Source organism: Xiphophorus couchianus, chromosome 7 (genome assembly GCF_001444195.1).
Source record: "Xiphophorus couchianus chromosome 7, X_couchianus-1.0, whole genome shotgun sequence".
NCBI classification, from domain to species: domain Eukaryota; kingdom Metazoa; phylum Chordata; class Actinopteri; order Cyprinodontiformes; family Poeciliidae; genus Xiphophorus; species Xiphophorus couchianus.
Window position 1 is genome coordinate 26,656,047 of NC_040234.1, and position 23,220 is coordinate 26,679,266.

General features: G+C 39.1%; 1 protein-coding gene across 3 annotated transcripts; it reads right to left on the reverse strand.

Annotated features, from left to right (window-relative positions):
- Window positions 1-2,658: 2,658 nt before the first annotated feature.
- Window positions 2,659-10,673, reverse strand: LOC114147510 (uncharacterized). 3 transcript variants are annotated; one of them, XM_028021964.1, is made up of 5 exons: window positions 10,316-10,673; window positions 4,229-6,425; window positions 3,404-3,743; window positions 3,166-3,248; window positions 2,996-3,074 (listed from the first exon to the last, which is right to left on the reverse strand). In XM_028021964.1, exon 2 carries the CDS (start codon window positions 6,415-6,417, stop codon window positions 5,401-5,403), a length of 1,017 nt encoding a protein of 338 aa, XP_027877765.1. In that variant the 5' UTR covers window positions 6,418-6,425; window positions 10,316-10,673; the 3' UTR covers window positions 2,996-3,074; window positions 3,166-3,248; window positions 3,404-3,743; window positions 4,229-5,400. The 3 variants fall into 3 exon arrangements, with proteins under 3 accessions (XP_027877766.1, XP_027877765.1, XP_027877764.1); XM_028021963.1 differs by having other exon boundaries at window positions 3,166-3,743; XM_028021965.1 differs by lacking the exons at window positions 3,166-3,248; window positions 3,404-3,743 and having other exon boundaries at window positions 2,659-3,074.
- Window positions 10,674-23,220: the final 12,547 nt, after the last annotated feature.

Sequence of the window (23,220 nt, forward strand, 5' to 3'; positions counted from 1 at the left end):
GTTAAATAAACATTAATGTTGTTTCCACATATTATCTCCAATATCCGCTGGACTTCGGGTTGCGCCGTGTCAGCTGTTTGGGATTCCCCTCCGTAATTTCCCCTCAGAAAGCGCTGAGGAGAATCCTTGCTTTCTGATTGGCTGCCTGTCACATTCAACAGGCTGCTTTAAGCTCCCAGTGGGGAAAACCCCTGATTTAGATCGGAGCGGCAACGATGATCTACCGTAACACACCACACAAGTTTTAAAATTGTTGTAAGGGGAAAAATAACAGCAAAAACCATGTAGTGTGAACTATTGCATCAGGTAGTCGATGTGCCCATCTTCTCTATTTAAATCTAATTATTACTGAAGGGCAACATAATATACAGACTTCATAATCTGCATTCTTTTGGTTGAATGCAGTATTTATTTCCACTTTGGCTTTATGTTGTTTAGTTTTTTTTTCAAGTGCGTTTTTTGTTAATGGAGACTGAGAATCCATTTTATTTTTGTTTTTGGTTGTTTTGTTTATTTTGTTTATCATCTCCAGTGTTAAATATTCTTTTGAAAATAAAGCGTATCTATTTTTGGCAGGAAATCACATGCATTATTATGTCATTTCCATTAAATCAGTGTAAAAAGGTCTTCAAACAATATTATCGTTTATCACAATAATTTTTGAGACAATTAATCGTTGAGCAAAATTTGCTATCGTGACAGGCCTAATCATCATCAAATGTTAACTGTTAGGTTTATCATTTAGGAAAACTGGGAAAAAAAGACTAAAATCAAAAAGATTCATGTACTGCATGGCTTTATGGCTTTTCTTTTTGTTTCATAACTCGGCATGGTGACTTAAAGGTTTGTAGCTTCTGTCTTGGTTCTTTGTTGACCACAGTGTAGCGGTCAACAAAGAACCAGACTTAATCACTTTATGATTAAGTCTGGTTGTTTTTTGTTTAGTTTTTTTTCGGGGGGGGTTCATATTTCTCAGTCGTTGCCAAAATATTTCAGCCAAACTCTTATTGTAATAGATTATTTTGCCGGTAATGTCCGTCTCATGTCTTCATGCCGGGCAGCTGGACGGTGTTGCTGGTGAAAGCCGTCCTGACTGGCGCCGTCTCTCTCTGCTCACTCCTCCTGTTTGTCACTCTGGTTCACAGCAACTGAAGAAGCAGCAGGCCGTAAAAAAAAAAACAACCTTCCACAGTCTCGGCTCAAACTGGAGGAAAGGTTTTCATAAGTCAGAGTCGGAGCTGTGAAGCTTCAAAGGCGATCGGTGTTGGCTACTTGGAGTTGACCGACTTGATCCACCAACTGGTTCAGCTTCCAGTTCTTCCAGTTTGTTTCACTGGTTATGAGTCCATGAGGAAAAAGAGCGTTCTCTGGGTAACATTTCTACCCAACCCTTCAGTGAAGCTAAGGGTCGAAGGTCAACATCAGGAAACTTCTTCAGTGTGACTGGCTTGTGTTTGTTTTTAAGATGTGAATTTTGTATTTATGTAACTACAAATGAATTTACACTAAAAAACATTTCTTTTAAACCTGTTCTCCAGTTTGTGCTTTGATCAGTTATGAAGTTCTATTAAAAATGTGGGCGTTCCTTTAATATATAACGTTTCCAAAAATGATTATGGTTCAAATAAAAAGACTCCAGAAATAACAGATTGAAAGAAGAACATTTTATTCAACTCAAGAGTTACAGCACTGATGAATTTTGTGTTATGGAGCATTAATAATGAAAACAATAACAAATAGAAAACAAATCTGCCTTCTAACTATTTATTCTGACGTTTTGTTTTGGCTCTTGAATAATCAGAATCTTGTCTCCAGCCAGGCACCAGAAACCTCGCTGTCCACTTCCAGAGTCATTGATGTTTTGATTGACAGGAGAGTCGAGCTAAGGAAACAGAAGAACAAATTTGAGAAACGCAGAGTCGAACGCACGTCATTAAATGCTGAAACTTTTCTGAGATGTCTCAGCAGCTTCAGTTTCTGCTCACCTACCTGTTACATCCAGAGTAATGGTGCCAGGTGAGGTCCATCTCCCCAGCGGTCGGTCTGCCTCAAACCTGTCACAACGGGGGGGAATTTAATGACAATTGTTTACTGCACTGTATGTATAAAAGTGTTTTAGCGTTGCTCACTGTAAATAAACTTTTTGCACGTTAAAATTTGTTTATTTTTTTGCTTATATGGAAGGAAAACCAAGGTTTCAATTCTTGAATAATTAAGAAAATAATTTCAACTATAGAATGGCTGAAAAGTTAAGGTTGTAAAAAATGTATTTAGTACCAGCAGATGGTGTGTAAACCTGGGGCCACTGGATCGTCTGCCTTTTTTGGCAGGCAGAGTATTTTCGTTTTAGTCCTCAGTCCTCTCTGTCTTCTCTCGCCTGATTGGTCCAGTGATGCTGGCGAATCATCACATGATCAGACACACATTCCTTAATCTCTGTCTAAATCACGGATTATTGGAAGAGACTTTCTGATCAAAGTCATCATCATGTCCTCACCTTTCCCACAAGCTGTGACAACCAGTAGATCAGCAGGTGGAGCAGGTCTTCTTCTGCTTTAATTGTTGGTCAACTCCAGTCATCACATGACTTCACAGAGAAATGAAATAAAGAGAGAAGATAAAGTTAAGGAGGAAAATATGCGCAGACAGCAGACAGCAGACAGCGACAGTTTCTAACTTTCAGCTCAGCTCTCCGCAGCTATATTTGAAATGATTAGTCATGTTGCGTAGATATAAATGTTCTTACTTTTTTTTCTTATCTTCCTCCACCTAACTGGTGGTGTTGAAGGTGGAGGATTCCAGGCGGCGCTGGTCTTCTGCTTTAATTGTTGGTCAACTCATGTCATGTGACATGAGTTGACGTAGAAAGGAAATCCAGAGAAAAGACAACAGGGTTAACAAATAGAATATAGGTGGACAGAAGGAAGAACAATTTTGAAATTTGAGCTCAATTTCATCCATATTTAAAATGAAAATAAGTTTCCTTACGTTTTTGTGTCAACTGGGTTCTCTTATCTTCCTCCACCTGACTGGTGGTGCTGAAGGTGGAGGATTACAGGCGGAGGAGATCCAACCTGGGACGATCAGACATCATTGATCTGCAGAATCTGAATCTAACAGATGACTGAATCAGACTTTCTGATCAAGTCATAATCATGACCTCACCATTTATAAAATCTACTAGAACCAGTAGATCAGCAGGTCCTCTGCTCTATTCCTGATCCTCCTTCCATCAACACAAAGCTCTGCTGTTATGAAAGGACTCAGTAAAAAAAAACACACACACAAAACAAAAGTGTCAGTGAGGAGAAAGTACAGCAGGAAATAGGAAATAGATTTGAATATTGACCTCGACGTTCTGTGTGTTGAACATTTTTTGTTGTGTAAAAGTAAACGTTCTTACTTTTTTTGTCAACTGGGTTCTCTTATCTTCCTCCACCTGACTGGTGGTGTTGAAGGTGGAGGATTCCAGGCGGCGCTGGTCTTCTGCTTTAATTGTTGGTCAACTCATGTCATGTGACATGAGTTGATGTAGAAATGAAATCCAGAGAAAAGACAACAGGGTTAACAAATAGAATATAGGTGGACAGAAGGAAGAACAATTTTGAAATTTGAGCTCAATTTCATCCATATTTAAAATGAAAATAAGTTTTCTTACTTTTTTTGTCAACTGGATTCTCTTATCTTCCTCCACCTGACTGGTGGTGCTGAAGGTGGAGGATTACAGGCGGAGGAGATCCAACCTGGGATGATCAGAGAATCAGAAATCTGAGAAGTCTGGACATGGGTCGGGTATTTTTTTAATGTCTATTCTTTTGTGATTTTTCTGTGTTGTAACACATGAACATGCTATTGGTCATATAAACTATTTGTTTCATGAGATTAATAGTTTATCTACATAAAACTTTACTCCACATGCTCTCCATTTCCTTTCCTCTGTTCCTGTTCTCTAGTGTCTCTCTGAATAAAAGCTCTTAATTAAATCCTTCAATCATAAACTATGTTCTCCTTTGTCTTCTAATTTCTTATTGTCCTGATGCTTTAATTTGGTTTCTGATACAATGTATTGTCAGGCAAGCATTCCTTACTTAATGTAAATTTTAACTCTATGTGGTTGAGCACTTTGTAAATTACTAATAACTTCTATTTCTATTTTTATTTAGTAAAGCTGATGGTCCCCACCACCAGCAGGAGGCAAGCAGTATCATGTGAATGTGGAAAAACTTACAAGCAGTGTGAAAAACAAGGGGTCCAGAAGGACAGGAACCACATGGACGACGACGAAAGGATCCAGCGATGAGCAGCTAAAACCTGAAAGATTAAAACCTTGGAGAGTGGATTAGTGGAGGAACAGAATAGAATAATTTACTATATCGGAGAGCACCGCGTGGGGAAGAACCGCTATTTCACCCTGAAACATGGGGAAGATGAGAGGAAGACACAAAGACGAAGAAAACTCCGGTGCAAGGCGCTACCTAAGGCTTCCTGAGTCCTGCCAGAATCCTCAACATCTAAAATGCTACATCTAGCAGCGGGATAAAGAAAAGCCCCGGTGCAAGGCGCTACCTAAGGCTTCCACAGGCTTGCTAGAAACCCATTGGCTTTAATAAAACAAACAAAAAAAAAAACAGAGAAATGATGATATGTCCTAATGTGACTTCCCACATAGGTCCTCAGTTTTTACGGATCCCAATCTAATCAGAGTCACTTGAAACGTAGCGAGGTCTAAACCACACGTGTCTGGAACTCACTCTTGCTGTAGTTCCACCAGATGTTGAAGGTGTTGGTTCCTCTTCTATGTCCTTTTCAGTCTCCATCCGGAAACGGAAGTCAGGGGATGACAAAGTTGGATTTTCACGGTGTGTTGATGGTGAAGGACTGAAAACGCGGGGTGACAAAACGGGATCTTCACAGTGCGTCGATGGTGAGGGACTGACGTCAGGGGATGAGAGAAAAGGATCCTCTTGCATCATCCCTCGTAAGGGACTGAGGACAGGGGATGACAAAAAAGGACGTTTACGTGGCATTCTATACGAGGGACTGAGGACAGGGGCTGAGAGACCAGGATCCTCACACGACGTCCTTGCTGAGGGACTGAGGATAGGGGATAACAAAACAGGAAGTTTACGCGCCATTCTATATGAGGGACTGAGGACAGGGGATGACAGACCAGGATCCTCACACGCTGTCCTTGGTGAGGGACTGAGGACAGAGGATAACAGAATAGGATCTTCATGGTCTGTCTTTCGGTATGGAATGAACAGAGGGGTTGACGGAATGGGCTCGTCCTCCCATTCTTTACCATATCTCCATGCCATCCTTCTGCCGATACTTTGAAGGACCTCATCCCAAATGGGATTTTCATTATACCACTGTGCAGTCTTGGCTGGGAGCTCCTTTTCAGCAAGTGTCCTTACTCCTCTTGGCTGGGGGCTCCTCTTCAGCATCACTGTCCCTGGTCCGCTTTCCGTTTATGCCAGTCACAGATGTCGCATGAGTCACGTCCTCTTTCGAACCTACCTGATCACTAGGCTTTGATGGTGTATCATCCTCCTTCGCATCATCCACCTTCTTTGGAATTCTAATGGCGCGGCAAAAAGTCACTAAATTTCTCCAACCTGCCAGAGGTTGTGGCGAGGCACTGATAGGAATGGAGTCCTCTGGACGCAAAATGGGCTCGTCCGGTTTGTCAGGTCCAAATGTGAATGTAAAGCTGGAAGGAAGCACTGTACCAAAACTAAGTTTTAATGGTGGGTTGTCCTCCTTCGCAGCATCCACCTTCTTTGGAATTCTAATAGCGCGGCAAAAAGTCACTAAATTTCTCCAACCTGCCAGAGGTTGTGGTGAGGCACTGATAGGAATGGAGTCCTCTGGACGCAAAATGGGCTCTTCCGGATTGTCATGTCCAAATGTGAATTTAAAGCTGGAAGGAAGCACTGTACCAGAACTAAGCTTTAATGGTGGGTTGTCCTCCTTCGCAGCATCCACCTTCTGTGTAATGCTCCTGGCGCGGCCAGAAGTCAAAGAAGCCCCGTCCTCTTCCAAACCTACCTGATGGTGTTGCGAGGTACCAATAGGTCTGGAGTTCTCTGAACGCAAAATGGGCTCTTCCTGTTTGTCAAGTCCAGACGTGAATTCAAGTGAAGTACAAGGAGCCGTGTCTTCTTCAGGCTTCTCATCTACCCCAATGTCTTGTATGTATTTGAAATTTGGGGGAAGAATCTCAAGAATCTCAGAGTGCCAGTGCAGCGACGCAGCACTGCCACGGTCCACAGCGGAGCTCAGCTGATCAAACCTCAACCCCTCTCCGTAGTCTTCAGAAACCATGTCGGTTTCATTTGACCACACCTTACCGTGTTCCTTACCATTGTCTGGAAGTCCCTCCAACTTTGGGGATCCATCTGCTGGAAGCGCCATGGTCTGAGCTGCAAAGGAAAAAACAAAGCAAAAAAAAGCTATAATTCAGAATCTAGACCTTCACAAAAGTCCAAAGCAATGTTTTGAGGGAACTGAAATACCAACAATACAATAACCCAGGTTTGTGAATGTGTTTGTTTTTCTTGAATATATTTAATTAACAATATTATTGCTATGCCATTGTATTTGATTATACAATAAAGACGGGAATTAAGAGATAAAACAAATATAGCTTATCTTTAGTCACAAAAAAAACAGCAAAAAATACAATTTTACATAAAAACCAGAACACACTCTAAAACTCAATGATCAAACATGTACGGAGCATCGCCACTCAGACAAACGAACTTGCAGCTTCATCTTGGTACCAATCAATCATTAAAGACAACAAATCAAATTTAGAGTTATTGGCAATTCATCCCTAACCATAAACTATTAAACATTTGGAAACATAAATTAAAGAGCTATACACTGTGTTTAGAATGTCTTAATAGCTAATGAAACACCTGTAATCTTAGATTGTGCCATAAGTGTGAATAAAATAAGACTGCAACAAGTTACTCAGTTTACCTTTATATAACAACCCATCCTCACAAATCTTTGATGCTCAGGTACATTTGATCATTCTTAACAATAGCCAGGGATAAGATATGTGATCCATTCATAATTATTACACTTAAATCACTGCTTACACAACTTTGATACTTTAAAAGTATCAAAGTTTAGAAATATATGTTTCCAATAGCATTTGTAAATTACCAAAATGTTAATTCTAGTTAATCAAACTAAATTCCTTTGAGCTCCACAATTTTTCACAATCACAAAGACAGCAAGTCTGACACCTCATCAGTACTACCTTCATACTCCCACATATAGCCAACAGCAGAAATGTAAACCTGTAAAATTAATTAAGTTTAAAGACTGGGGATCTAAATAAACAGGCCGACATAAGTGGCCTTTCCTCCGTTTCCAGGGGCTCCCTCCTACAAAAATAAAACTGTTAATTTGGTTTAGAAATCCATATCCAGTGTTAAAATGGCCATTATATTTTGTCTGGAGATAAGCCAGACAAAATAATGAAAATAATAATCTGCATCCCTTATGTGTGCATGATGCCTCAAAGTCTTATTATCACATGTTAATATTACTCCAAATGGCTCAGTTATGGTTGAAGGTAGTGTTATGAAATTCATTACATCAGTCTGAAGATCATGGCTGCACACAACCTAGCAAGAAACTCAGATGAATGTTCACACAATTATTTTTCTCCAAATGCTTCTTTCAATATTACCATCTCCATGGAGACAAAATACATCAACAATGGATTCTCTAAAAGTAATTCTCTCAAACTAAAATAAAATGTTTTCCAATCACCACACCACTATTGATATTGCCGACTCTTTCTGAAAACGTAATCAGCGTGAAAATATATTACAGCTGCCAAACATGCAAAGGACCAACACAGCATTTCCTAAACCACTAATTATTCAAAACTCCTCTTTCTTAGAAAAATTAAATGAAACAATAATAAGTTTAAATCTAAACTACTTAGAGATAATCCAGGAGAAATACATATCTAAAAACTTTTCTAATATTCAAGTATTAAGATTTTATTTCAAGCAACGTATCCAAGGAGACCAAATGTGTTTTTGAGGCATTTTCTGAAACCTGGACCAGACACTGAGTCTCATTCCAAAGATCTGAATAAATCAAAACCGATCTTCTAAAATCAGAAGTAACTTTTTAAACCAGATAAGCAGAGTTAAACCCCCACATTCTCACCAAAAAATCTTAACTAACGAATTAATCACAACCAGAGTAACTGAAACCGAGATCAATGTTTTTCTAATGAATTTTAACATTCAAGTAACTTCTGAAAATGATACGTCACATAAATGCAATGGAGCAAAACACTGTTTTTCTGGTCTTGAGTAATTACAATAAACTAAATAATTGAGTTACTTTGTGAAATCAACAGGTACACATTGATTGTTACCTGTATTCTTTTTTCTAAGAATAAAGTTGTGTGTTATTTATTCAATGTATCCATGGAGACTACAAACATTTTTCAAAAAGCTGGTTCCAAAACTTTTTTCAAACCAAAACAACTCCAGTCAGCATTACTGACATTTTCCAGAATTTCAAATAACCAGCATATAAATCACAAAACAAATTCAATTAACTCACAAATACGTTGCACCCCAAAAATGCAAATTATATTTTCCTAGACAGAGAGTTGTAATTTCCAAAAACTGAACACCAAAGTCATCAAAGCTGACTTTAACCAACTCAAATAATGTTTTTTTTATTCTTTTAAAATCAGTTCACCCATGTAATAAAACTAAACGCATATATTAAAGTCTATCATTAGATAGGAGGAGGCACATATTTGAAAAGTGTTTCTTAATTTTTTATTGAAGTCATTTAAAATAATATCACCAATGTATCCATGGAAACTAAATATGTTTTTCTGGGCTTTTTAAATTTTTTTTTAAATGAACAAAGAACCATCCAGTTTACCAAAAGTTGGACACCAAAGTCATCAAAGCTGATTTTTTTTTTTTTTTTACAAAGAAATCATTATTTTCTTTGTTAAAATCAGCTTTAATTGATGATAACTACTGTATGTCTATACACGATTCATTGCCTACTAATGTTCTATCATTAACAAACACAAACACACACTTATAATGCTTATTACTGGGGCAACAGTGGTAGGAGTTTGCCCTGCAATGGTCCGCCTCTGTCGTTGTGTCCTTGAGCAAGACACTTCTCCCACCTTTAGCTGGAGTTTATTGCTGGCACGATATAACATCTGTGGCTACAATCCATTAGCTTAATATCATCAGTGTGTGAACGTGTGCATGAATGGAAATTTTATGTAAAGCGTCTTCGAGTGTCCTAATAAACCGCTAGTCTGATGTGATTACCATGGAAACCAAGTATGTTTGTCAGGGCATTTTTCAAAAAAACAAAAAACAAAAGTAAAGCCAAGAATTGGACAGAAATCTTATTGTTTGTTTTTTTTTCAAACCAGCATAACAATTTTTCTCAAACACTAATGTTCATATCCCAGACATTTATCCACAAATGTCAATAAGCTAACACATAAGTCACAAAACAATTTAAATTAACACAAATGCAAGAGACCTATTAAAGCTATATGCTTTAAAGAAGTCATCAAAATTTCAAAGAATTGGACACCAAAGTCATCAAACCTGATACTCTTAGATTAAATATCATCATTTCTGTTTTTTCAAATCAATTCATGTTTCCTGGCTATGCTAAAAATAATAACAATAATAAAAAACAGATCAACATGTCCGTTTCTTGAAAAAATAATGAAATTAAATAATTAAAGTATAGACTATTATAAAGGTAAATACTATTTTTTTGAATGTGTTTTAAAAATAATGTTAAATATTTAAAGTATTTCACTTAGCGTATCCATGGAAACTGAGTGTTTACATGGCATTTTTCAAAAAATAACGGTCAAAACTTAATGTTAAATATTTAAAGTATTTCACTCAGCGTATCCATGGAAACTGAGTGTTTATCATGGCATTTTTCAAAAAATAACGGTCAAAACCCATGCTAATTTTCCAGAAATGTGACGTTAATTTAACTAATTTGACTATAATTCAGTAAAATGCATATATTTCTTAAATTATTACACCACAGTTTAACATTCCTGACATTTCCAGCGAAATTCAGTTCAGAAAAAGCCTCATTAGTTAAGAACGATCTATGCTAGCAAAGAATGCTACTTGTCTTTTTTTTTCTACAGCAGTCAGTATTTCTTTAAAACACACACACACACAAAATAAACTAAACAAGTCACTAATGTCTTAGTAATAACTTGCTTTGGTTTATTAAAAAATAAAAGAACGATTTTAACCTTCCAGCTGGTCACCCTGTTGGTGCTTCTCCTGGCCAGGAACCGTCTTTCGCAGGTTTCTTATCCACGGGCTTCTTCAGCAAGTGCGTATTTCAGCAAGTGCTTCTTTAACAAGTTTTGCACAGCAGACTTTTCAACAAGCTCAAACCTTCCGAGGCTGTAAAGGCTCCTTCAGGCGTCTCTCTCAAAAGTCCCGTCGCAAAGGGGAAAGAACTCAGAAGGTCAGCGTCATTTATAGGCTTGAGGACGCTAACGTCGTTTCCATGACTTTCATTGACGAACGCACGCACTGATGCGTCAGAGAAATCGGACTACAAATAATGCAGGTAATGCAAGTATCGCGTTGTCATGTTTATCACTCCTTATGCTGCCACCTACTGGCCAACCAGTCTAAGTTCACAATGACATTTTTAAAACTTACACGACTGATGTGACATTATATTTCTGCTTTCATTATTAACAATCAATCAATCAATCAATCAATCAAATTTTATTTGTATAGCACATTTCAGCAGCAAGACATTTCAAAGTGCTTTACATCATTACAAACACAGAATCACAATGCAACATAGAATCAATCATTAAGTCAAGTTACATCAATAAATTTGTAATTGATTACATTTCAAATACAATTCTAAACAGGAGGGTTTTCAGTTGAGATTTAAAAGAAGTCAGTGTTTCAGCTGTTTTACAGTTTTCTGGAAGTTTGTTCCAAATTTGTGGTGCATAGATGCTGAAAGCTGCTTCTCCTCATTTGGTTCTGGTTCTGGGGATGCAGAGCAGAACCAGAACCAGAAGACCTGAGAGGTCTGGAAGGTTCATACAACAACAGCAGATCTTTAATGTATTGTGGTGCTAAGCCGTTCAGTGATTTATAAACTAACAACAGTATTTTAAAGTCTATTCTTTGAGCTACAGTGAGCCAGTGGAGGGACTTTAAAACTGGTGTTATGTGCTCTATCTTCCTGGTTTTAGTCAGAACGCTAGCAGCAGCCTTCTGGATCAGCTGCAGCTGTTTGATTGATTTGTTGGACAGACCTGTGAAGACGCTGTTGCAATAATCAATACGACTGAAGATGAAGGCATGGATGAGTTTCTCTAGATCTTGCTGAGACATTAGTCCTTTAATCCTGGAAATGTTCTTCAGGTGATAGAAGGCCGACTTTGTACCTGTCTTTATGTGGCTCTGAAGGTTCAGGTCAGAGTCCATCACTACTCCCAGGTTTCAGGCCTGATCGCTGGATTTCAGTTGTAATAACTGAAGCTGTGCATTGACTCTAGATCTATAACTCTAGATCGTTCCTCTTTAGGTCCAAAAATAATAACTTCAGTTTTGTTTCTGTTCAGCTGGAGAAAGTTTTGGCACATCCACACATTTATCTGTTCTAAGCATCTGTTCAGTGATTGGATGAGCTCTGAGTCACCTGGTGACATCGTAATGTAGAGCTGTGTGTCATCTGCATAGTTATGGTAGCTAATATTATTTCCTGTTATAACCTGAGCTAGTGGGAGCATATAAATATTGAATAAAAGGGGTCCTAGGATTGAACCTTGGGGTACCCCACATGTGACCTTTGACCTCTTTGATGAAAAGTTTTCATTTGAAACAAAGAAATCCCTGTTCTTTATGTAGGATTCAAACCAGTTAAGCACTGGACCGGAGAGTCCGACCCAACTCTCCAGTCGATTCAGTAATATGTCATGGTCAACACTGAGGTCCAACAGAACCAGCACTGTGGTTCTGCCACAGTCCGTATTTATATGGATGTCATTGAACACTTTTTCGAGGGCGGTCTCTGTGCTGTGGTAACCACGAAAACCAGACTGGAAGGAGTCAAAGCGGTTGGTTATAGTTAGGAAGCTAGTTAATTGTTTACACAGCTTTTTCAATAACTTTGCTGATGAATGGGAGCTTGGAGATCAGTCTGTAATTCTGCAGTAGTGATTTGTCCACTTTTTTATAAGTGGTTTGAGTACTGCTGTTTTCAAAGCCTGGGGGAAAACGCCTGATGAGAGAGATGAGTTTACTATTTGGATCAGATCATTAGCAACAACAGGCAGGACTTTCTTAAAGAAATTTGTGGGTAAAACATCCAGGCAGCAGGAACTGGAGCTTAGTTGACTTATAATTTCCTGTAGGGTTTTATAATTAAGTAGTTGAAATTGGGTCATTTTTCCTGTATTTGTTTTGTTTGGGCACAGCATTGGTACTGGCTTTATAGTGGATGTGCAGATTAATCCTCAGATTTTTTGAATTTTCTCTGAAAAGAAGCTGGAAAACTGGTTGCAGGCAGCAATACATTGGAATTCAGGCGGTAACGTCACAGGAGGGTTTGTGATTCTGTCAACTGTTGCAAATAAAGTTCGAGCATTGTTAATGTTTTTGTTTATGACATCTGCAAAGAAAGCCTCTCTTGCATGTTTTAGTGTTAAATGATAGTTACGTAGTCTTTCCTTATATATGTCACAATGAACATGGAGTTGAGTTTTACGCCATTTTCGTTCTGCCCTACAGCAGAGTTGTCTTACAGATCTAACTGTTTGTGTATTTCTCCATGGAGAATTCTTTTTACCAGACACAACCTTCATTTTAATTGGGGCAATGGAATCAATAATATCTGAAACTTTAGACTGAAAATCATTTACCAACTTATCTACATCATTACAGCTTAAGGGTGAGGAAGAAGAGTAGATTTGATTAAAAGTTTCTGCTGTGTTTTCAGTGAGAGAACGTTTTGTGATGGTTGCTGTTTGTCCAAGTGGGTTAAAAGATAAAGAACTTTCAAAGATAACAGCAAAGTGATCCGACAGGGCGACATCAGTTACAGAGACATTGGAAATATTCACACTCTTACTGATAACCAGGTCCAGTGTGTGTCCTTGAGTGTGTGTTGCTTGTTTGACATGTTGTGTTAGACCAAAAGTCTCTAAAATATTAGCGAGCTTTTTTGCTCCTCTGTCTTGGGGGTTGTCAACATGAATGTTGAAATCACCAACAATTATTAAACAATCATAATCAATACATATAACAGATAGAAATTCATTCAAGTCAGTAAAGAAATTTTCCACAAAAGTTGGAGTTTTGTATAGAGTTACTGTCAAAGTTTGTTTGTGGCCTTTAACCTTAATTCCAAGATACTCAAAAGAGGTGAAGTGACCCAAAGAGATTTTACTACAATTTATGGTATTCTTAAATATTGAAGCCACGCCTCCTACTTTTTTGTGTTTTCTATTCTCACTGAAGAAATTGTAGTTAGGAGGCACAGATTCAATTAGTACGATCGGTTCATTATTATCATTCAACCATGTTTCTGTCAGAAAAATAACATTGATATTATGCTCAGTGATGAAATCATTAATTAATAGAGCTTTAGCACGGAGAGATCTTGTATTTAAAAGAGCTAGTTTAAGTGACTTGGAGGCCAAGAAATCTTCAGTCTGAGGTTCCTTTAGGCAGGGGAACAGTCTGATGTTTGAATTAAAACAGCTGTATTTTATGTTTCTGTTTCTTCTAAATTTTCTTGTAGTGATCCGGACAGGTAATGTCCTGTTCTGCAGTGCCGGGAGGCCAGACACATTCTGGAGTAAGACGGGTGTAAAGATAAAGTCTGGACCCCGGCCTCAGACCTCAGAAACGCAGAGTGATGGATCCTCTGGAAAGTTAGAGTCAGGTGGCTTAAATGAAGTGAGGTCTGCTACGTGAGCGCTAAGGAGAGACGTCACAAGTAAAACCTGTTGATTCATTCCATCTGTAAACTTAAGAAACTCCGGTCCAGAAGACATTTCTTCATGTGTACCTTGTGAATCCTGTGAATGAGTGGGTGAGCAGAGAGGGAGGAAGGGAACCAGTTGCTCCGTCTTCAGTCGATGTATCAGCTTGTTTTGAAACTGGTTGTTCCTGATAAGCGGAGGGTTTCATCCTAGTCAGAAATCCTTGAGGGTGTTCTTCTGAAGCGATGATCACGTTGCTGTCCTTGTTGATAAAATGAAAAAGATTTGCAGTGAGTAGCTTTATCCCATGTTTATTAAGATTGCGTCCGCCTCTTCCATAAAGGTGAAAGCGCTGCCAATAGATCCAGAGGTTATCGATGAAGGTCACTGAGCTTGCAGAGCAGCTTTTAATCAGCCATTTGTTTATTATGTCCAGCCTGGAGTGTTTTTCGTCTCCCCATTGAGGTGATGGAATTGGACCACTGAGAAATAACTTCATTTTTAACTTTCCCATAGTGTTCAGAAGAATTTTAAAGTCCTTTTTCAGAATCTCAGATTTCTGCTTTGCCAGATCGTTGGCTCCAACATGCACAACTAAAGACTCAATAACTGGCTGATCAGCGGTTAGCGAAAGAACTTTAACATGAACACAACTCATTTATACAATCTTCAAAAGCATATTTTATAAGATAAGACTATAGGTTTGCAGTTCCTCTGGGCAATCAACGCCGGAATGTCTTGTTCATGGTATCCTCCTTTTTCACTCCTCAGCAGGCCGCTTCCAGAGTTTGTGGAAACACTTCAAAACACTCAAAGCACCTCAAGACACTCAAAGCACATTATTAAAATGTAAATGCAAAGGTAAATAAAATGGATGATATTGTAAAATAAAGGTAAAGCAAATAAATGATAATTAACTATAAAATCCTTCCAACAGTTCCCCACAGAGCCACCTTACCTTTGTATAAACTGTTTCAGTGCTTTAAATGGAAAAACAAAAAAGTACCAGTACTCCTCTTAATGTCATACAAATGTGGGAGAGAAACATGGGAGACATTTTTCATAGAGCTCTCCGTCAATCTACGGACCAGAAGTCTTATTGTACAGAAACTACAAACTAGAAACCACTTCCAGTTCTTTTTTCAAATGCACATGGGTCAAATTCAAACCGTGCTAGGAATCCATTTTCATAGGTGCACTTATTAACCCCTGATATCTTTTGGTTGGTTCTAGTACAGTTTGTTTAATGTGTAAATAATCCCCCATTAAGCTCCTTATTTGTTGTATCACCTTTTCAAAGCTTTTGCCTTTACTTTGTTTTATTTGTATAATATATGGTTGACTTCTGATGTTTGATCGCCGTACTCTAAAAAACTGAGAAAGCTCTGTTTTCTAAACAAGATTTAAACCATTCAAATACTGGGCCTCTCAGGCCAACACAATGTTTTCATCTATATAAAAGAATCTGTAATAAACCTGCGACATTGCCTGAATCAACTGCTAAAAGAAGATCACTGTACACTCGAAGCAAAGCTGTTTCAGTGCTATGAGCAGCTTTCAACCCAGACTGAAATCTCAGTTATATTATTGTTTTTTCAAAACTTTTCAAACTGAATAGAAACTGATTTTTCAAAGACCATAGATAAAGAAAAATTTGCTAGTACACTTGAGTCTAGATTGGGTTTTTTAAGAAGGGGTTTAACCACAGCATGTTCAAGAATTGATGGGACGGAACCTGACTGCACTGAGACATTTATCACCATTAAGATAAATAGGCCAAAAGTGAGAAAAATGTCTTTTATCAGACGAGTAGGAAGACAATCCAAAGGATAATTTGATGGCCGCCGATGCTTAATAACTGAGGTCAGTTCATCTAAAGAAACTGGCTGAAAATGCTCCAGAACAGCTGTACATTGTGGCATTTCTTGGGAATCTAAATCTACCAGGGTATTTGAGTCTCTCAGAGCTACATTTTTCTTCTGTGAAGAACTTAAGAGAAAGCCTCACAAAGTCCGAAGAGGCTTAAGGGCCAGGTGTCACCGAGGGATTAACAATCCTTCCAGAGGCCTATGCCTATTTTGCTAATTTGACATCATTCTGATAATTAAATAAACTGTCTTTCAATATTTCAAACGAAACCCTCAGTTTATCTTTTTTCCACCTCCTCCCAGCTCGCCGACAGTCCCGTCTGAGTGCACCAGTGGTTTCATTAAGCCACGGCTCTAAAAGTTTCTTTTTTGTAGTTTTTATAGTTTTCAAGGGAGCTACCGTGTTTAGAGCATTTGAGCATGCGTTGTTCAAATTTAGAACAAGAGCTTCAATATCAAGGTTGCTATCAGTAGGGAACGTAGTATTAGCAAGGACTGCATTTAGTTGAAGAGTAGTATCAGAGTTTATAGTAGGAGAAAGTTTAGTGTTGTTTGTATCCACAGAAGATGAAATATTAATAGAAAATAAGATGAGCAAATGATCAGAAACATGTCTGAAGGATTTCAATGATATCCAAACAAAGCCCATGTGATGACAGCAGATCCAGAGTTTGTCCCTTTAAATGCGTTGGCCCAACCGCAGATTGTGTGAAATGGAATGAATCAATCAAGTCCACAAAGTCCTTCACCAGAGGTTTATCTGGGCAGCATATATGTATATTAAAATCACCTGTAATTAAAATATAATCATACTCTAAAGTGATCCATGCCACAAGTTCTGAGAATTCATGAATAAAGTCCTTGTTGAACTTTGGCAGACGGTAGACCACCACACACAGAACTGGTTCAGTTCATTTCATTTCAAAGCCTTGGAGCTCCAAACTGGAAAATGAATTTATAGATGATTGTTGACAGTGGAAACTGGATTTAGAAATTGTAGCCAGACCTCCAGCTTTGCCAGTCAACCGGGGAGAATTTATAAAAGCACAGTTCAGAGGTGGAAGTTCAGAGAACGGGAACAAATGACCTTCTGGTAGCCATGTTTCTGTGATGAATAAAAAAATTCAAAATCCCGAGAAGTAAACAGATCGTGTAGCATGAAGGTATTGTTAGCTAAAGACCTAGCAGTAAGCAAGGCCAAGAATATGGTCGATGGTGCAGCAGCACAAGTTGAAGACAAAACATAGACTTAGACTTGTACTTTATTAGACTTAGACTTGTACTTTATTAGACTTAGACTTGTACTTTATTAGACTTAGACTTGTACTTTATTGATCCTTTGGGAAGACTCCCTCAGGAAATTGAACAATTGAATAGTTCAACCACTTGAGGTTTTCATAATCCACATTCCTCTGTTGATCCTGAAACCGCCGATGATAGAAAAACTCCACCGCGTCCATCCGAGAGCAGAACATCCCCGGAACAACGGGTTGAATCCAGGAAACGACAACACCATCCGAGTCGAGGAGAGCCACCTCAACGGCGAAGAAATGAAAATAGGCTTTAATCCTCACCGCCAGGCCTCCACGTTTACCACGTCTTTGACGGAAACGCCTTTAAGGAATCAGATGTGGAAAACTCAGCAGCTCAGTAGGGATGTCAGAGAGGAACTGGAAGCCTCGGTGTCTCGGACCCAGACCACATCCAAATTGTAGATCTACAGAAGTTTTAATGCCCAGAAGTGCTCGACGGTCGTAAACAATTAAGGCAGTAGAGCTGCATCAGCATAAATGTACAAATAGAGCAAAAATGACAAAGTAGAGAGAGCGAGTCGGACGGCGTGCCGAATACACTGGCGCCATCTTCTCACTTAAAATGTCAAAGGTAGCAAACATTCACATTGAGATTCTTTAACTTTTAGTTAATTAGAAGAGTTTGAAACTGGAGGGACGGGCTGAGGGATGACCGACAGCTCTGTGTTTGGGAGCTGAGAACAGAAGAGAGAACAGATAGAAAAAACTGAAAGTTATTCCTTTATTTCTCACTGTCTTCAACATAGAGCCTTTAAAAGCACAAAATAACATCTGAATATTTTTCTATATAAACCCTGATGCTTTAAATGTTATGATATTCCCCAGATATTCATTTCTATCTACTTGTTTGTTCTCAGTCGTCCAGGACATGGCAAAACTAAACAAGGTTTTAAAATAAAGCAACTGAACAAGTTATAATTTAAACAGCCCATAACTTGTATTGGGAGCCATTTCAATGAAACAATGTTTATGAGGAATTTTATTAAGAGCAGTTACTCATTAAAGCTTTTTGATTTAGAACCTTAATTATTTGTAAAGATGTAGCAGAGATTAGATCAGTCAGACTGAACAACATTTGAATTTTAGTTTTACTTTTCAACAGTTTGCTTACTGAGAAAAACACGTTTGATGTGCATTACTAGTCATTTTTGGTCCTGCAGCTTGAATGTCGTTTAAAAACTTTTTAAACCACATCTTACGTTACATTTCACTGTAATTTCACCGAACCCATCCAAAATTGCTCTTAAGAAATGTTCCTGTTTATGGTCCCCCCCCCCAATAATGAGATGGGATTATGGCCCTTGGTAAGGTGACCAGATTTCTAAGACTAAATCTGGGGACATTTCTCCCTCGGCGATAAAGAAGAAGCAAATTTATCAAACTAGAACGAAGAAACTGGGACAGATAAGTTGACATATTTATTAATATTTATGCATTAAAAATCAAATATAAAAGCAGGAACGTGTCTCTCCACACAGTGGTAATATTACTATTAATAATAATAAAAGTAATAGCAGCAATAGAAAATTAAAACTGGAAATATGGGGGAAATTGTGTACATAGTTTGTAAGTGACCATGAATATACATGAATAACACAGTTGGTTCCTCTGTTAATGAACAAAAAGCCACAATGGTAACAGAAGCAACTAGAAACTGACAAAAGTAGTAAAAAAACTTGTTTACTGACAAACTGATGAAAGTCAGACACTGTTTTTAAATTGTGGCTCAATTAAAATGATCATATCTAAAATCAAACCAAATATTCCTACTGCCATGAAACCAGATTGTTCCTCATCAATAATATTATTTAGCTCTGCTTTCAATCTTTTAGCAAAGATGAGTATAAAAATCTTAACATCATTGTTTAATAGACTAACGGGTCTATATTTTCTATATTAAGTATATCTATTATTGGTTTTGGAATCAATTTAATCAAGCCTTGGCGAATAGTAAGGAGAAGCTCTTCCTTTATTATTGTTTCCTCAAACATTACTTTCATGAATGGGGACATGAATCAGTAAAATACTTATTGAATTCGCTTGTTAAGCCATCATTCCCAAGGGATTTATTTTGTTTCATACCACAAATAGCTTCTTTGATTTCTTTTAGGCTAATTTCTTGATAACAAAATGTCACAAAGGAATGGTCAATAACATGGGGATCCTCATTTTGGCCCCTAAGGAATAAATTCAAGCTTGCATCATTTTCTGCTGAAAACTCCTTATTCATTTGGGAGGACAGAGTTTGAATCGTTCTTGGTTGACTCCACCCCTGAAGCCATCTTTGACATTAGAGACCATTAGGTCTCAAATTTTTGCCATTAGAGATCATAAGTTCTCTAATGGCAAAAATTCAAATACAATAAAAATAATAATAGACAGCCATCAGGTTCACTGGAGTACTCAAACCCCTCCACCACGTTAAGGTGACGATTCCCCGGAGGGGTCCTCGGCGAACCCCATCAAATTGATCATGAAACCAATTTGATGACATCCCCCATCCTGAGCAAGCATATAGCGACAGTGGAGAGGAAATCTCAGTTTGAGCTGAGAGAAACCTCCAGCAGAACCAGACTCAGGACGGGCAGCCGTCTGCCTCGACTGGCCGAAGAAAAAGATGATAGGAAAGAGACACAAACACAAAGACAGGGACCTGCAGAAACACAAAACACAAAGTTAGCAAGAATATTGATACATGATGTGTGTGTAAATCACAAGATACAAAATTAAAGAGAAAACTCAACTGTGCATGACAAGCATGGGAAGAAATCCAGCAGCAGAGCAGCACACAGTGGAGGGGTGAAGAGAGGGATGGCACAGAAAAAACAGCTAGCTCCAGATCCAAAGCATCATAACCTGAAAATAGTTAATGCAACACACACAAACACAGGACAACAAACATAACCCAGGCAACATCCTCCAGGACCCAGAACTATTAACAACCAGAGTAGACAAACAACCATGAGAAAAAACCAGGCCAAATACCCCAACTAAGACGACCAGCCACAAGAGCCCACACATCCATAGACAGCGCCCAATGGTTGCCAAGAGCATAACCCCTCCCCCACCCCCCCGGTCGCCCCCACCCCCAACCCCACCGCCCCAACCCAATTATATAAAAAATATTAACATTCTGTTACAAATGTTCAATTTAGTTGTATCCATCCATCCATCCATCAATCCATTTTCTTTTGCTTATCTGGGTTTGCTTGCAGATAATGTCCTCTTTACTGTAGACACTGCACCAATCTGCCTATTGATCGCCTGCTCCACTTTTCCCTCAGTTGTGAACAAAATCCCACAATATTTAAACTTCTCTGACACCGGTCATACAGTGACCTAACGAGACACTGATCCCGATCCTAGCTGCTTCACACCCGGCTGCGAACTGCTCCAGCGAAGGCTGTAGGTCACGCCCTGATGAAGACAATAGGACCACATCGTCTGCAAAAAGCAGAGACACAATCCTAAGGCCACCAAAACGGATACCTCAACTCCACAGAAGGACCAAAAGATTCTGTCCATAAAAGTTAGAAACAGAATATGGGCAACCTTTGCGGAGGCCAACTTTCACCAGAAGCAAGCCCGACTTACTGCCGGCAATGAAGACCAAGCTCAGACACCGGTCATACAGTGATCTAACAGGTCACCGATCCTCATCCTGGCTGCTTCACACTCGGCTGCGAACTGCTCCAGAGAAGGCTGTAGGTCACGCCCTGATGAAGACAATAGGACCACATCGTCTGCAACTAGCAGAGACACAATCCTAAGGCCACCAAAACGGATACCTCAACTCCACAGAAGGACCTAGGGATTCTGTCCAGAATCCAGGATCTGGGCAACCTTTGCGGAGGCCAACTCTCACCAGAAACAAGCCCGACTTACTGCCGGCAATGCAGGCCAAGCTCTGACACCCACTGGGAGAGCCTAGCAAACCTCCCACAGGGTTCCCAGAGGAACACAGTCGAACGCCTTTTCCAAGTCCGCAAAGCAGATGTAGACTGGCTGAGCGAACTTCCATGCACCCTCTAAGAGCCTGCTGTGGGTGTAGAGCTGGTCCAGTATTCCACAACCAGGATGAAGACCTGAATCCAAAGTTTAACTATCCAGCGGACCCTCCTCTCCAGAACCACTGAATAGACCTTACCAGGGAGGCATAAGAGTGTGATCCGACTGTATTTGGAATACACTCTGCAGTCCCCCTTTTTGAATAGGGAAACCACCACCCTGGACTGCCAATCCAGGGGAAATGCCCCTGATGTCCATGCAATGTTGCAGTCATGTCTACCAACACAACCCCACAATATCCAGAGCATTAAGGAAATTGTGTTTCTGCCCCGGCGACCACATGAGGTGCATGCCTACATATCTATAATTTAGTTGTAGTTATGATAAAATGCAGGCACATGTAGTCCAGATATGCAAAATATGTATGAATGAAATGGATGTCTACACTGTTGAAATTTTAAACCCCTGTTTTGTACCCTAATTCTTTCTTCTGCTTCTAATTTTTACCCATTAACAAATGATTGTTTTCTACTCACAAAGGTTTTTGTGGGTAGAAAAACTTGTCTGTCAATTAATTTAATTAATTGGCAGGCATTTTGAAAAATAACAATTTTCCAAAAGAAATGTAATAATTTGAGTCTCAAAACTTACCTCTGTCCATACTTACCCTCTATCCATCCTCTTTCTCCACCTCTTCATTATGCGATCTCTCCGTGGACTCTGACGTTGTAGAGGCAGGTGTACTTTGTGTGGCCCCAGTTACTGTTTATCTGTAGCTTTATGGAGCTAAAGGCCATTTTTTCATGGCTCTGTAATGATAAAATGATGTATTAGTTTAATATAGTACAGTAGAGCTAAGAGGGAGTTTATTAGAGGCAAAATAGTTTGAGATTTCAAAGCATTGCAAGAGCACCACCAACATTGCTTCAATGTTTTCCCATTTTGTCATACGTCCACAAATGTTCATGTATTTAATTGGTATTTTATGTAATAGTCCAACACAAAGAAACATATAATTGTGAAGTGGAAGGTGATGAGGGTGATCTTCATCAGCTGATGGAAATAGCTATAAATACAGATCAGTCCTGGAAGAAAACCTGCAGAAGACTTAAAGTGAAACTCATCCCCAAATCAACTTTTTTTTTGCTGACAAACTGTCTAAATATGTTATTTGGCATTCTATCTAAATAGATAGCATGTTCTGTGCAAAAGGACATTTTTTGTGCAAATCTTTCAGCTGGGCATTAATTTGCCTAAAATCATCTCATTACTGGTCTCATCGTCATCGGTCAATCGGCTCTTAGGGAATGAAATTTTTCTGTTGGTTGCAGCAGTAGGGCTTGGTACGATTTTGTCATTAAGGTAACCAAAGCACAGCGCCCCTAAAACCGGTGGCACTCAGGAGTTGTTGCCAGCGTTGCCATGGCGATTGGTAAGCATTGACAGATAGCATTATTCAGTTTTACAAATGTGTGATTTGTTTGCAATGTGGACACAGAATGGGATGGGTCTCCTCTGCTCTGAGTGTTGGTGAGGGTTTGGTGTTGAGGATGACTGTATGAGACCAGCTGAGGAAGCCGGAGAAGCTTCTGGCAGCTAATGGCCGCTCTTGTTGCTCGCTCAAGGCAGACAAGCTGTCTGCAGCCGAGCAACAGAGAGTTATTGCCATTAAAGTCTCCAACAACAGAGAAAAAGACTCTCTAGATTTACCACTAACTGTTTTGAGAAAACGTCCCTAGACCAGCCTGAAAAATCTAGAAATATCGCGACAAAGTGGATACGTTTACCACAGCGCTTCTTTCGCCAGATTACAGCCCCACTCACTCCCTCCGCTCAGCACTCATCCCCACACTCAACAGTGTCTCTTGTCCCGCCCACTTTGATGCTATTTTTCAAAATTTGCCAGGGGTCAAGGGGTAAGTTACACTTTAAACACTGGGTCAGAGGTTAAACCTTCCACCCTAAACACAGAGCCAGCAATATAATGGGAAGGTTTAGATCAAGC

Excerpts from the sequence above, each read along its gene's own strand:
- LOC114147510 (XM_028021965.1), bottom strand. The coding sequence starts at position 6,417 with ATGGCGCTTCCAGCAGATGGATCCCCAAAGTTGGAGGGACTTCCAGAC.